The sequence below is a fragment of the Echinops telfairi genome, unplaced genomic scaffold (assembly GCF_000313985.2).
Source record: "Echinops telfairi isolate 266 unplaced genomic scaffold, ASM31398v2 ScPeMD7_443;HRSCAF=831, whole genome shotgun sequence".
Taxonomy (NCBI): domain Eukaryota; kingdom Metazoa; phylum Chordata; class Mammalia; order Afrosoricida; family Tenrecidae; genus Echinops; species Echinops telfairi.
The window spans coordinates 18,090,217-18,103,400 of NW_022104341.1; the positions used below are offsets into that span (position 1 = coordinate 18,090,217).

At 38.8% G+C, this 13,184-nt stretch overlaps 1 protein-coding gene across 1 annotated transcript in view; it reads right to left on the bottom strand.

Moving 5' to 3' along the window:
- Nucleotides 1-11,508, bottom strand: part of PLPPR4 (phospholipid phosphatase related 4) — an 18,063-nt gene extending 6,555 nt beyond the window's left edge. Inside the window, exons 1-5 of the mRNA XM_045292177.1 lie at nucleotides 11,318-11,508; nucleotides 5,060-5,189; nucleotides 3,451-3,646; nucleotides 2,422-2,479; nucleotides 1,486-1,659 (exon numbers count right to left, since the gene is read on the bottom strand). Coding sequence (XP_045148112.1) covers nucleotides 1,486-1,659; nucleotides 2,422-2,479; nucleotides 3,451-3,646; nucleotides 5,060-5,189; nucleotides 11,318-11,398 — 639 coding nt within the window. The 5' untranslated portion in view covers nucleotides 11,399-11,508. The remainder of the gene's footprint in view (nucleotides 1-1,485; nucleotides 1,660-2,421; nucleotides 2,480-3,450; nucleotides 3,647-5,059; nucleotides 5,190-11,317) is intronic.
- Between the last annotated feature and the right edge of the window lie 1,676 nt (nucleotides 11,509-13,184).

Sequence of the window (13,184 nt, forward strand, 5' to 3'; positions counted from 1 at the left end):
TAAAAAAAAACCAAATCAATGAATACTTTTTACAATTTTATTAAAAGCAATTAATGTTCTTGTGACACCTTTCAGGAGTGCACAAAGACCACGTGGCTGAGAACAGACAATTCATTCTTAGTGCTGTCAACTCCTTCTTCACTTTCTTCAGTATTGTCCTTTCCCCTGACTGCTGCTTACATATAGATGAGTGCTGGCTCTTTTGTACTCTTACCATCTAGACCCCTCTTTCAAATTGCAATAATGCTTCTACTGCTAATGTTGACTCCCAAGTCTATTTCTCCAACATTGATTGCTCTTTTGAGCTTCAGACTCAATTCTTCAACAACAATATATAAATACTGCATAAAACTGCCTATTGGACATCCTTCCTTACCTGCTTTAACTGAGCGCATCAACCTGATCCCCAACCCCACAGATCTGCTTGCCTCTATTTCATACATCTGGTTTTCTAATGAAATCACCATCTGCCCAGGCTTCGAAGCTAGACATTTGGCATTCATTCTTTATCCCTCCTGTTCCCTCACTCTCTGTGTATACTTGTTCTTTCACATGCCCATATCGCCACATATGCAGTTTCTTCTGCTTGGGTGAACCTTCCTCCTTTCCTTACCCTGAGAAATTCTCCTTAAACACAGAGCAAAGCAAACAAACAACCCCCTCCCCACCCCGCAACGCATCAGTTCTATGAAGAGTTCTCGAGCTTCTTCTAGGAGTTTGCTCTTTTCAAGGTACTTGGCTCACACATATCATTTTGCATATTTTAACCATTTATATTTATGTTAGTTTTTAGAGATGTAATCTTTTCAGGGAGACACAGGCTTATTATAGTGCCTGGCACATATTAGATATTAAACTCAAAAACTGAGTCATAATGACCCTATTGGACAGGATAGAACCACCTCTGTGAGTTTCTGAGACCTTAACTGTTCGAAAGCCGCATCTTTCCCCTGTAGAATGGCTGCTGTTTTCAAATGGAAGCTCAAATCAAAGCTCAACACATGACCACTATGCCGGGAGTGACTAGACGCACGCATGAATGAAATAGACAAGCTGATTTCCTTGTACTGAGGCTATTTCTCTTGGAAGGAGAATAAAATACTATTGACTAAATTAAATATAAAGTAAATTAGATGATAAATTAAATATGTGAGATCATAGTTATATCCAGGTGCTATATTTGTGTTGCAAGCAATATAACTGTTCTATACATTACTTTACTCACTAATAAAATAATAGTAACTGTTCATACCCCACTTTTGTTGTTGTTGTAAGCATAAAATGAGAGAATCACTTCTATAAATCAGCTTCTGTAAGAGTTCAATAAACTATGTTATTGAAAATGGGTTTTGTGTTTTGGCTCAGTATGAAATACCATCAGAGATTTTTCTTATTAACCTAGTAAATTACTATGATGCAAAATATTCCATGGATATATTTTATTTAAAATTGTAGTGTATTGAATAATAATAAAACATTATTTACCAAGTACAGAGCAATTCCTCCTCCTATTAAAAAGCCACAGTAAACATCAACTGGGTGGTTCTTATACTGAGTTATTCGTGTTAGACCACAGATGATCCCACAGATGATAAATGTAAAAACCAGGAGAGGTTTTAGAAGCTTAGAGGAATCCGTTAATGTTGAGTTGAAGTACATCTTTAAAAAAATGAAAGAAATAGGTTAAGCCTACTACAAAGACATTTTATATGAAGTTATAATCAAGTAAAAGTTAGACGTAAAAGCCTAGCTGGTATACTCAACATCAACATTGCTGTTTTATTCTCCCTTCTCTACACCGGTAGAGAAATATGTCAGAATTCATCAAATAAATAAAAGATTAGTCAAATATCCACTTCATTTCCAAGTTGCTTGTGACAATTTTCGGTAGTTATCACAAAAGACTATGAACTATTGTGTTAATCAGCTACAATGACTTATTATGCAACATTTATCAAATTTACACTGACTTAGAACCAATGTTACATGAATATTGACTGTAAAGTGTGCGTGTTTGTAAGTACTTACATCAGTTTTTAAAATTTTGTTTTAATAAAGGTAACCTCTCATAGTTCACACACTCTCCTGTGGATTCTAATATGAAGTCAGTCACACAGATGTGGTTGTTGTGATCATTCTAACTCACAGCAACCCTATGTCCAACATCGCTGACCACTTCCTGCTCCAGCGCCATCCTCACAATCGTTCCTATGTCGGAGCCACTGGGTTAATCCATCTTGTTAAGGGACTTTCTCTTTTTTGCTGGTAAATATTATTATACCATAGAAAAATTCTCGTATCGGACTATGAAGTTTACGGTTCTGTTATTACATGGTCATATAATCTAGGCACCCGGAGACAACAGTTATTCCTCTGATTTCTGAAGGACACAGCTTTAGTGAGGAAGATCCAGTTACTTACCGAAACATACACAGCTGCGAATGCTGCGAGGGTCGCATGTTGAGAAGGAAATGACTTTCTGCCAAAGAAATACAGTTAAATTATGCCTTTTCATTCAGATGCGCCATTAGGGACCATCTCAAATATTGGAAGGTTAAAATGTTCAACTTTAAACCACAAGGCAGTGAGGAATAACTTTAATTTACATTAAGGGTTTTTTTTTTGGGGGTGGTGGTGGTGGAAGGAAGGGCTGTGGACCAAATTTGCTAGTGGTCCTCCGTATTCAGTATTCAAGGGTTTCGTGTTGCACTAACATGAAGGCACATGTCACAGTCCTTGTTAAAGGACCACGTCATTAGCCTGTTGAAATACTGACTGAAAGGGAAAGCTGATTGGAAGACATTGTAAATTGTTCCTATATATTATAGTCAGTTTCACTTTAGAATAAAAGTTGAGGATTTTGGTGTTTGGGGGCTTTTGAATTCGATCTGATTGAAAAAATAATGCGTGGGTAGTTTCTTGAAAATGTCAATACTTATGCAAGGCCAGTAGTTATAAAAATATACCAAGTTTATTTAAGAAATGTAAAATCCCAGGCATCATTGGTACCAAAATTTACATCATCAATTATCATACACCAGAGATGTAAATATCACAGATATGTAGCCTTTTCAGTTAAACTAGTGCAAAACGTGGAATGTTTTCAAGCCATATTAAATGCCACAATGACTGTAAACCATTAGTGATAATAAATATCCTAAATGAGACCTATTGGGGTAAACCTGAAACCAAAGCAAGAGCAGGGTAGATCACAAAATGTGAGTGGGGAAACTGGAGATAAAAATGTGAGACTGCAATTCAGAGACAGAAGGGTTTGGAAGGCTCACCAGCGGGATTCTCTGAATGATCACTAAAGAGATCATGGAATTGAGGAGAAAAATAATGCCCAAATCTTTATGACCAAAATAGCTGGGTTTACGAGAATACACCGACCAGTTACTGAACACTGGCAATATTGACTTGGAATTGTTTCAGGTCTCAGTTTCTAACCTTCCACTGTTGATAACTGTCAGGTCAGATCCTGAGCAAATATCTTCTACAATGTAAGAGTTTTCTTTGCAAGATACATTCAGAGAGGTATAGTTCGGCTTGCACACAGTCAGAAAGTACGGTGCCTGATAGCCTGTGGACAGTTGTATGATATCTGTAATGAGAGCTGTGGAGCAGAGTCCAAACACATGAACACCTATAAAGCAAGAAGAAAGAGAGTGGTATTGAGTAGCTAATCTTGACCTTGAGTCATCACCAGCCATGTTTATTAACACTACATTAACAATGTTAATCAAACCAAAGTAGAGAGCAGCCAAGCCCAGTGCTAGAGATAATCCCACCTCTCCAGCTTGCCTAGATGTTCGGAATGCTCCTTCCTGGCTTAACCCATACAACGACAAATGTTGATGCATGCCAGTGCACCATATTTCTGCAAGAGGTCCCTTTCCTGGCCCAACCACTGGGAGTCTACTTGTCCGCTCACCCGCACAGGATCAGGAACTCACATGCTCCATGCGGTTTGCCTTGACACTCTGGATTCTGATTCGTGATTCCCCCCCATCAAATCATGATGAATTGTCCCTGGGTGTTTCTTCAGTGAACTCTTTCAGATCAAAGTGGCCAGCCTACACATTACCCTTCTATAGTTTTCCTTCTCTCCTGTCATCACCACTACCAGCATCTTCCACATTTTGTTACAGGAGGGCAATTTTCTCAGGTACTAGCTACTTGCCCTTGGGTTTGATTTCCTGACCACAGTTTGTGACCCTGCTAAGGTGTCTCTTTTGCTCTATGAGTTTGACATGCATTATTTATTGGAACAGATTAGCTGTTAATGACTTGACCTCAACTCAAGGTGACCCTATGCATAAATGGGTCAGGCAATGGTTTTTCATTGGCTGATGTTTTTTTTAGAAGTAAATTACCAGGCCTTACTTCCTAATTTATCTTACTCTCAGCACTCTTCCACTGTGTTGAACATCGCAGCCCCAGGGGAGGCTCCACTGATAGGACTAGTGGTGGCTATGCTTGAGGTAGGTTGGCCAGGAATGGAACTTCCCACGGGATTTTCTATGAGTTGCCAAAAAAAAAAAAAGAGGCAAAGCCAGAGAACAAATCCAAGAAAAAAGAATCATGGGTGCTGTGTTCTCTGTGTATTTCATTTGCAGTAACTTCTGCATGCAACCACTCCAGGACAATGTGAATGGAACCATTCATGTGGCTAGCATAATTTTTGAAGAGTTACTTGTTCAAATCAACATGCTAACATTTGTTTACTGTTTTAAAACAAAGAAAACTGAACACACATTTATTGAGACAATTTTCTTTAAAGTAAATTCATTTCAACCTGAGCAAAGATAAAATATCCTTAAGGATATGGCATGCTAATGCTGAAAACAAGGAATGTAACTGTAAGGAGCACGTTTCGGATTCAAAGCTAGACTCTTGGTGTTCTCACAGTTCCTTGCATAATGTAAAGCTCATCGTGTATCTGTAATTATACATGTAAAATATAGCTTTGAAGACTTAATATGTGCACTTAAATATAAGATTGCTATTCCAGGAAAAAAAAAAAAGTCTTTCTTTGTAATTGGTTCCTCACACCCACCAACGAATCTAACAGCTCTTCTCAGGAAGGAGTTGAAGTTGCAGCCTCCGGCGTTGATGTTGGGCTCCAGTCCAACCCCAGTCCTTCTTTTGGACAGGCAGCAGTAGAGGATTCCTTCCCCGACCATAATCTGCAAGACATGAGTGCATTAGGAAGGAACTAAGCACTTACAGAAAAATTATATCTCATGTCTCAACACGTTACCAAGGGAAAGCTATATTTTTTCTTAAAAGCTTGTGACGTCTAAAGCAATTTCTCTGGAGTGAGCAAGCAGTGAGAGGAAGCAATCCAGGACTCGTTGAAGGGCGTTAGTTGGGTATTCCATAACCCTACAGGCCGTTATATGTGTGATCCTCTGGCATCATCTTCTGATGCTTTAAAGTGCTTGCAACATTCAGGTTTTGATACTTTGCCCAACAAGACCGAATGATATCCAATAGATTAATCACATGGAGATTCTGTCTTTAATATAGAGTCTTGGCATTTCATTGCCTCCAGAAAACAAAACTGATAGCCACGGAGTCCTTTCCTGCTTACAGGGACCTTACAGGACAGAGTCGAGCTTCCCCAGCAGGTTTCTGAGGGAGCCAGTCTTCACAGGAGCGGGCAGCTTCATCTTTCCCCCAGGGAGGCTGGTGTACTTGAACTGCTTACCTTGTCATTAGTAGCCCAAATACACTACACCACTAGGATCTATTCCTAAAGGCATGAAAAGATGAAATTACTGGAGAGAGAATAAAACAGGCACTAGAATTAGATCAGCAATATTTCATAGGTAGATTAGTTAAGTAAACTAATTTGGGATTGAGGACAGGGTCAATCCATGGAAAGCAGATGCAAGGGCAGGTACTATCTGGAGTAGAGTGGTCCAATAAATGTTCTGCAGTGATGGGAGTGTTTTCTGCACTGGCCCATGTGACTACTGAATACATAAAGGCAAGCTACTAAAGCTGAGGAAATGAATTTTAAAATTTATTTCAGTGCATTTAATTAATTAAAACTTAAATTGATTTCATTTAAATCAATTTAATATTAAATAGCCACATAGGACAATGAGCTACCACACTAGAAAATGCAGATTGTGAAAGAATCTAGTGATATGCATCAGCTAGGTATTTCCTGTGTACTCAGTGAGCATTTAGAACATCTGGTGACAATGGACACAAAACCATGCTGTAGTGTAAGAAGGACTGCCTTCAAACGAGGAAGAGTCCCTAGAAAGAGGACAGCATTGAGTCCATGAACTCAGTACTTTTGGAATATCAGTGTCGTCTGGAGCTCTTCTTTGGTGTCCTTTACTACAAATTGAACTATGCCCCCTTCTATTTAGCTCCCTAGCATCTTGCCCTTCCCTCTAGCACAACTTTATTAAAGTGTACTTTAATTATTCCTTTGAAAATTTCTTACTAGGCTAGGATCTCCTGGGGAAGAACCACTTATCCTGTGTTTTCACCTTCACTTTTGAGACCTGCACCTGGAACCATAGGACTCATGGTTAGCACCTAGCACAGGCATTGAGACTGTCGGTTTTTCTGTACAATAGCAGCAAGACTTAAAATGAGTTTTTGTTTCATAAACATTTTTCAAATACTTGAGAAGAAATTGCTTGGAAATTAGATATTGTTTGCATAAATGAGATGAGAGATGAAAAGCAGGATTGAACAAATATCAACAGTCCCTTTGGGGCAGTAATCAAGCCACTACGAAGAATATCATCATGTGAAGTGCCTGAAACAAGTTTAAGAGGGAAACTTCTCCAAATCTCATCACTAGCTTAATATGGATTTTAAGAAGTGTTTAAAATTATAGTTTTTAACCCATGTCATTAATAATATGATCTCCTGCTTCAAACCAGTAGGCACAATTCGAACTAAATATATATTTAGTTATATAGTTAATACAATCTGTGTACAATTCTTCAAATGTTTAAATCTGTGTACTATGAATCACCCATTGAAATGGAATTATATCAATAACTGTGAAAAATCATGTGACAAAGGTGTATGATTGACTACTTTAATCAATCAGTGTAAGAAGAATCAAAATGACTCTTTTTTCATTTATTGAAGATTCAATTGATCCTTGGTACATAATGAAAACTATTACCCTCCATTAACATGTCAAGTTAGACATGGAAACACAGTGGCCTGTGCTCAGCGAAGAAGAAGCACGTGACGAGCTACACCAGAAGCTGAGGTTGGTGGAATACGCTCAGACCACATTTGTTGAAAGACTCCAGGAGAAGTGGTGATGAACGATAGAGGCAGACCTTTTGTCAGTGTTTTGACCTGACCCAACTAGCCCTTCCCCTCAGAAGCACATTCGTTTCCTCCTCACACTTGGATTCATTTAACCTTGATCTCTATGTCCTTGCACACATTTTCAAAATGACTTCCTTTGCTTTCAAGGTAGGATAGTACTAAGGGGGAGGAGAGACACGTCCTAATGCCTTTCCAAGTGCTCCTACTTATTTCCTCACTCTGAAAGGCATGCTATTGTGCTGCAATGCGATTTCAGGGTTTAAGTTTTGACAATAAAATATTTGTTGTTGTTTTGTCCTTTGTAAACTGAAGACAGTTTATGACAAGCATCGTCTCACAACATGCTGTTTATGCTGTACATAATCCTGAACAGAAACAGCAAAATTTGTTGTTGTTGTTCGAATATCACAGACAGGTTTTGGGAGAGGTTCCACAGAGACTCAGCTCCAGAGGAGATGTTGAACGGAAATGCCTCGCTTATTGTTCTGTCGGTATTGCTCTTGGGATGTCTGTCACTGGGTGAATTCTCAATTTAGAAACTCTTTCCCATTAAAACAGCAACAAAAGCATCAAGGGAAAAAGCAAAACAAAAACAGAACATCACCCCAAATAGTTTAATACTTATTATAGTATCCACAGTATTCAAATTTGTAGTGATTGGTTTTTGGAAACCCCAATTAGCATTGGGACTTCTAATGTGTACTAAAGATAAGGATCACTAATCAAATTCTAATAGAATTTTCCTATGACATTAAATAGAGTCACCCTTTAACAATATATAATCCAAGTGTATTGTCAGTGATAGAAAATTATTCATTTTTTAAAATTTATGTAATTTCCATGGCAGTGTATCATAAAATCACATATTCCATGTTGCTTTCTCTGAGAAATGATCTCCCAAGGACCCAAGAAAAGTGCTTGCTTCATTATTACACTAGAGTAAATGAAGATTGAATATTAAGGAAATATTTTCTAATTTAAGGAAAGTACTATTAATTTCACAGGCATGGATAGTTTCACATACAAAAGGTATCATGAGTGATATATATTTTTTAATTTCTCAAAGCATAGAGAAAAAACCTGAGAAGCAAACACGAAATGATCGGTGTAAAAAAAACAGTTGATCTTTATTTTGTCCATAAGACTGTCCTTTTAAGGATTATTGTTAGAATGGAATTGTTGTATTGCTTTGTTTTCTCTCCATGTGAACTGAGTAAACATCAAACCCCTTCTTGCACAAGTTTATTCTAGAAACCATTTCCACACCGCCCCATTTTAAAAATAGGCTGCTGTCACCATGATGGTAAAAGAGAAACAGCGTCCTTGGAAGTCAGGGGCTAGTAGTCTATTTGTGATTTGCACCTTTCAGATGGAGAAAAAGGAGGGAGCAAGGAGTAACAGATGTAGCGAGATGAGAAACAGAGTGTGGCTGCAGCAAAGATGACTGCAGAAACTACGGGGACAGCTGTTGTGTTGAGAGTAGACCTCACAGAAAGAAAGAAAATTAAATTAGAAAAAAAAATACAAAGTTTTTGAAGAGTAATATGAGTACAAATATTTGAATAGTTGATATCAGCAGAGTCAAAGTTTGTCTTACTACCAAGCGAGTTACCTCAGAACCTTGTGATAGAGGACATTAGAGACTCATGGTACAAATAGTTCCCTGGTTCCTCTCTTATTCCCTCGAGGCATTCGCCAGCTAGGGCCCCCTGTGGAAAACCAGGGATTCAGTGACACCTAATGGAAGGGCCCTGGTGGAAAAGTGGGCTATGTGCTGGGCTGCTAACGGCTGGGGCAGCTGTTTGAACCCACCAGTCGCAGGAGAAAGATGAGTTTTTCATTTTCAAAAAGATCGACAGCTTCAGAAACCCTATAGGCTCTATAGTATAGAAAGTCCACATGGACTCACTAGCAGTGAGGTTTCAGGAGCGTTTACCTGCTGATACCACAGGGCAAGATGTTTGTGGAAGGTAGTTTGAAACGGGCACCTACGGCCCAGTTTGGGGGAAGTGGTCCACAGTGGATTTTCTTTTACACTTTTCAGAATTTAGGAAAAAAAGATTCAAACCAGAATCTTTCAGAAAGCTCTCCTAAACTACCTATGAGACTTCTTCTCCTTCTTTCTTTACGGGAAAGGGCTCGGTGATGGAGCCAAGGCTCTTGCATTCAGGATGTGTTACTGTCAGGGAAGGAAGGGATATCTGTCAATTGGCAGCGACAGTGTCAATTAGCCCTGCTTTCCTAGAAATTTGAGAAAAGACTCTGAGAAGAGAGCCTAGAAATATAAAAAGTAAATTATTGACATGGTTACATATTTACACAATAATTTCCATAAAATCATGGATATTTTTACAGTGCTATGTTCTCCTTCAAGTATATTGATAACAATGAATTCAGACATTACAATTCAATATAGGAGAGATGCTTTTGAGTTTGATAGTGTAAAACATTTTGCTCTTCTCAAATGACAAGATGATACATTTTTGGTTATGGCTGTTCTTGTAAGTTTTTAGGGAAATAATGGGAAAACGGTGCTCTCCTGAGCAATGCTGCCCTGTTAGGATGTTTTATTAGGCTCAGAATCTCAGCTACTTCCAACTACATCATTACCATTCTAATAACCCTGGGCTCACTGCAGTTTGAATAGCTCATTAATTTACAAAGTATTTTGAGACCTTTTAACTGTGATAAAGGTCTATAGAAAATTGAGTTCTAATTATATCTTTGGAGAGTATTTTACTTTATGAATTTATTGTGTAACTAGGATGCTATAATTATTTAGCATATGGGAAACTAAAAAATAACAATAAATCAATGGCTAAAGAAAAGCAGTTTCAAAGGTCTATTGAAATTTTGTTTTTTTTCTTCCTTCAACTGATGATGTACACAACTGGAATAGGCCAATTCATTAAGGAATCCTGTAAAATCTTCATTCAAACGGTTTTTAATTTAACAGCCACTTATTCTGGCACTCACAAAGATGATAACAAGAAAGTAAGAGTTGCTCCTGGTAAAAAGAAATATTAACCTTGAACATGATTTCTTTTTTGCCTCTCCTATCTTGGGAGTAGAAAAATGATGGAAAGGGTTTATTCATTTTTAATCTATGATTTTCCCTAAAATTATGTTCTATAATGCATATACTAACTTTAAAACAACTTTTTTTTGTTATTGTTGTTTAATTCCAGCTGGCTAGTGCATTTCTCATTTATGTTACATGTTTAAAATGCAGATGCCTTTTTTGAGTCTGAATATCGAATTGTTCCCGTGTATCTGCCAGGAAAGTGAAGTCTGCCAACTTTACATTTCAATTTTGATGCTCAATGCTCCTAATCAATTCAAAAGGATATCTTAGTAGACACATGAAAACGAACCCTGGTGGTCGAGTAGGCTCCGCATTGGTGTGCTAAACAAAAAGCCAGCGGTTTGAACCATTCAGCTGATCCATGGGGAAAAGAGGAGGCTTCCTGCTCCACTGAAAATTTACAGCCTCAGAAACCCACAGTGGTTCTGCCCTGTCTCCCCTACTGGGTCTCTATGGGTTGGGATCGACTCCGTGGCAATGAGTTAGAGAAAGGATATTAACATGCACTTTGGGCAAGAAAGCTAATGGGAGGTGCAATTATTTGTCTTTTCTTTCCCATAGTTTTCCAGACTTCAATACCAAATAAACACACAAAAAGACAGGAACTACTGTTTGTCACAAATGTCATATTAACCGCTCAATAATTATTCAGTGACAAGACTTTTCTAAATTAACTTATGAATGTATATATTCATGACTCACCATCACTTTTGTAATCACATACTTTTCTTTAACTTTTAATATGAATGCGAGCAGTTTCAAACTATGCCTACAGAAAGCAGTCTAAATACTTTGAAGATAGACTTATTTTAGCTTTTGCTTTTTGTTCTCCCCCACCCAACTTACTGATTACATTAACATGATTATTTTTAGGTTCGGGGACTGACAGGCATAATTTGGGGCAATTCTTACCGTGATTGCAGGTCCAGCAAAAGCCAAGCTAAGCAACATGAGGAATGGTATTGCCTCCTGGGTTGGTTCAATGTACGGCATACTAAGACTGCGGTCATAGCAGCTGAATCCAGAGTGCACAGGTTTGAAGACATCCGTGAGTTCAAGGAAATAGAGGCTAACCACCGAGGATGCCAATATAGGCAACTAGGAAGGAAAGTCATAGAAGCTCAATGCATCCTTACATGGAGGGCCATAAGTAAAACCAGAGCATCTGAAAGTAGGAAACACCCAGATTCCTCCCTTTCTCACATAACACTTTTCTTAATTCCAGAATTAAAATCATTCATAAGTACTATTGTTGCTGTTTTCAAGAAACATCTCTAATGCACCCACCTCTGCCCCCAACCTTTTGGAAGTCCAAGCCACCCCTTATCTTTGTTTTGGGGTTGCCCCCTAACTGGTGGCAACTCTACATTCACTCTTGCCTTTTGTATGCCTTTTCTACCTAGCATGACAGTCATCTTTGGAAAATATGTCTGATCACTTTGCTTCCTGTCTTAACCACTTCCAGATGAGCAGCCTTAACCATTCATCAATTCAAATCTTTAATGCAGTCAACCTCAAACCATATATTAGGGCTGATACTTTCTCATTGGTGTTTCAGTGGATTCTCAGTACATTAAGTCTCTGCTGGGGAGTGAGGGCCAAAAGGGTTGAATCTATCTCCCCGGTGATTTCCATTCTAATTAAACAAAATCCAGATTCCATACCATGCAAATCTCTAAGTGATTTGGCTCATGATTCATTTGCTTACATCTTTCTTGTACCAGGTTTTCACCACTCCTTCCTCAGCCCCTTTTCCCACTACAATCCAATGCTCTCATTTTTTTCTTATTACAGCCAAATTGATTTCTGGTTAGAGTCATTTTTGTTTGCTATTAAGTCTTCCTTTCATGTCCTACCCCTGGCCTTTTGCACAACTGACTTCTTCTCAGGATAGAGTGGCGCCTTTCTGAACCCCCTCCTCTTAGGTAGTCCTTGGTCCACCTTCCCTTTGGTGGTTCAGTGCATTTGCTTGGGTGGCTCTGCCAGCCATAGCCTTTGTAACACCAACCAAATGATTGTGTGGGAGCATGGAATAGGGTTCACGGGATCCTGACATGGGACTGAGTCAGTTTTGCCATTTCACTAGACATAAATGAGCCTCCTGAGAAAGAGCAATGGGAGTTCTCACTATCATCAAGAAAGAAGATCCAGGAGTATGATCTTTGGACCCTGATCCCTGTACTGAACTGCCTCAGTCCAGGACAGAGCTGTCATCTGAGACAAACAGGATTGTGACGAAGTGAAAAAGACGCAGCAGCAGCTGAGGAAGCAGATTCAGGAGCACAAGACAGAGGGGAGCAGAGAGTCCGCTGGCCCACAGGGGCTTATTTGGGGAGTCAGGTGGCTCAAGGCACTTAATTGGAGAAACAAAGTTTGCTAATGCATTGAGCTATTGGTGAGAGCCTTTAGACCAGCAGTTCTCAACCCATGGGTCATGACCCCTTTGGGGGTCGCCTTTCATGGAGGTCGCCTAAGACCTGCAGAAAAACATATTTCCGATGGCCTTAGGAACCAAGACACGGATCCTCTATCCATCTCCAGGTGGGTCCGCCCACGTGCAGATACACCCACATACAAATACCTGGTATAAAGACTGTTACCCATGCTACACCATGCTTCAAGACAAAATTTCATTTACTTGTAATTAGAAATAAATATTTCACAATATATGATTACATATTGTTTTGTGATGAATCACTATGCTTTAATTATGTTCAATTTGTAACAATGAAAATACATCCTACATCTCAGATATTTACATGATGATTCATAACAGTAG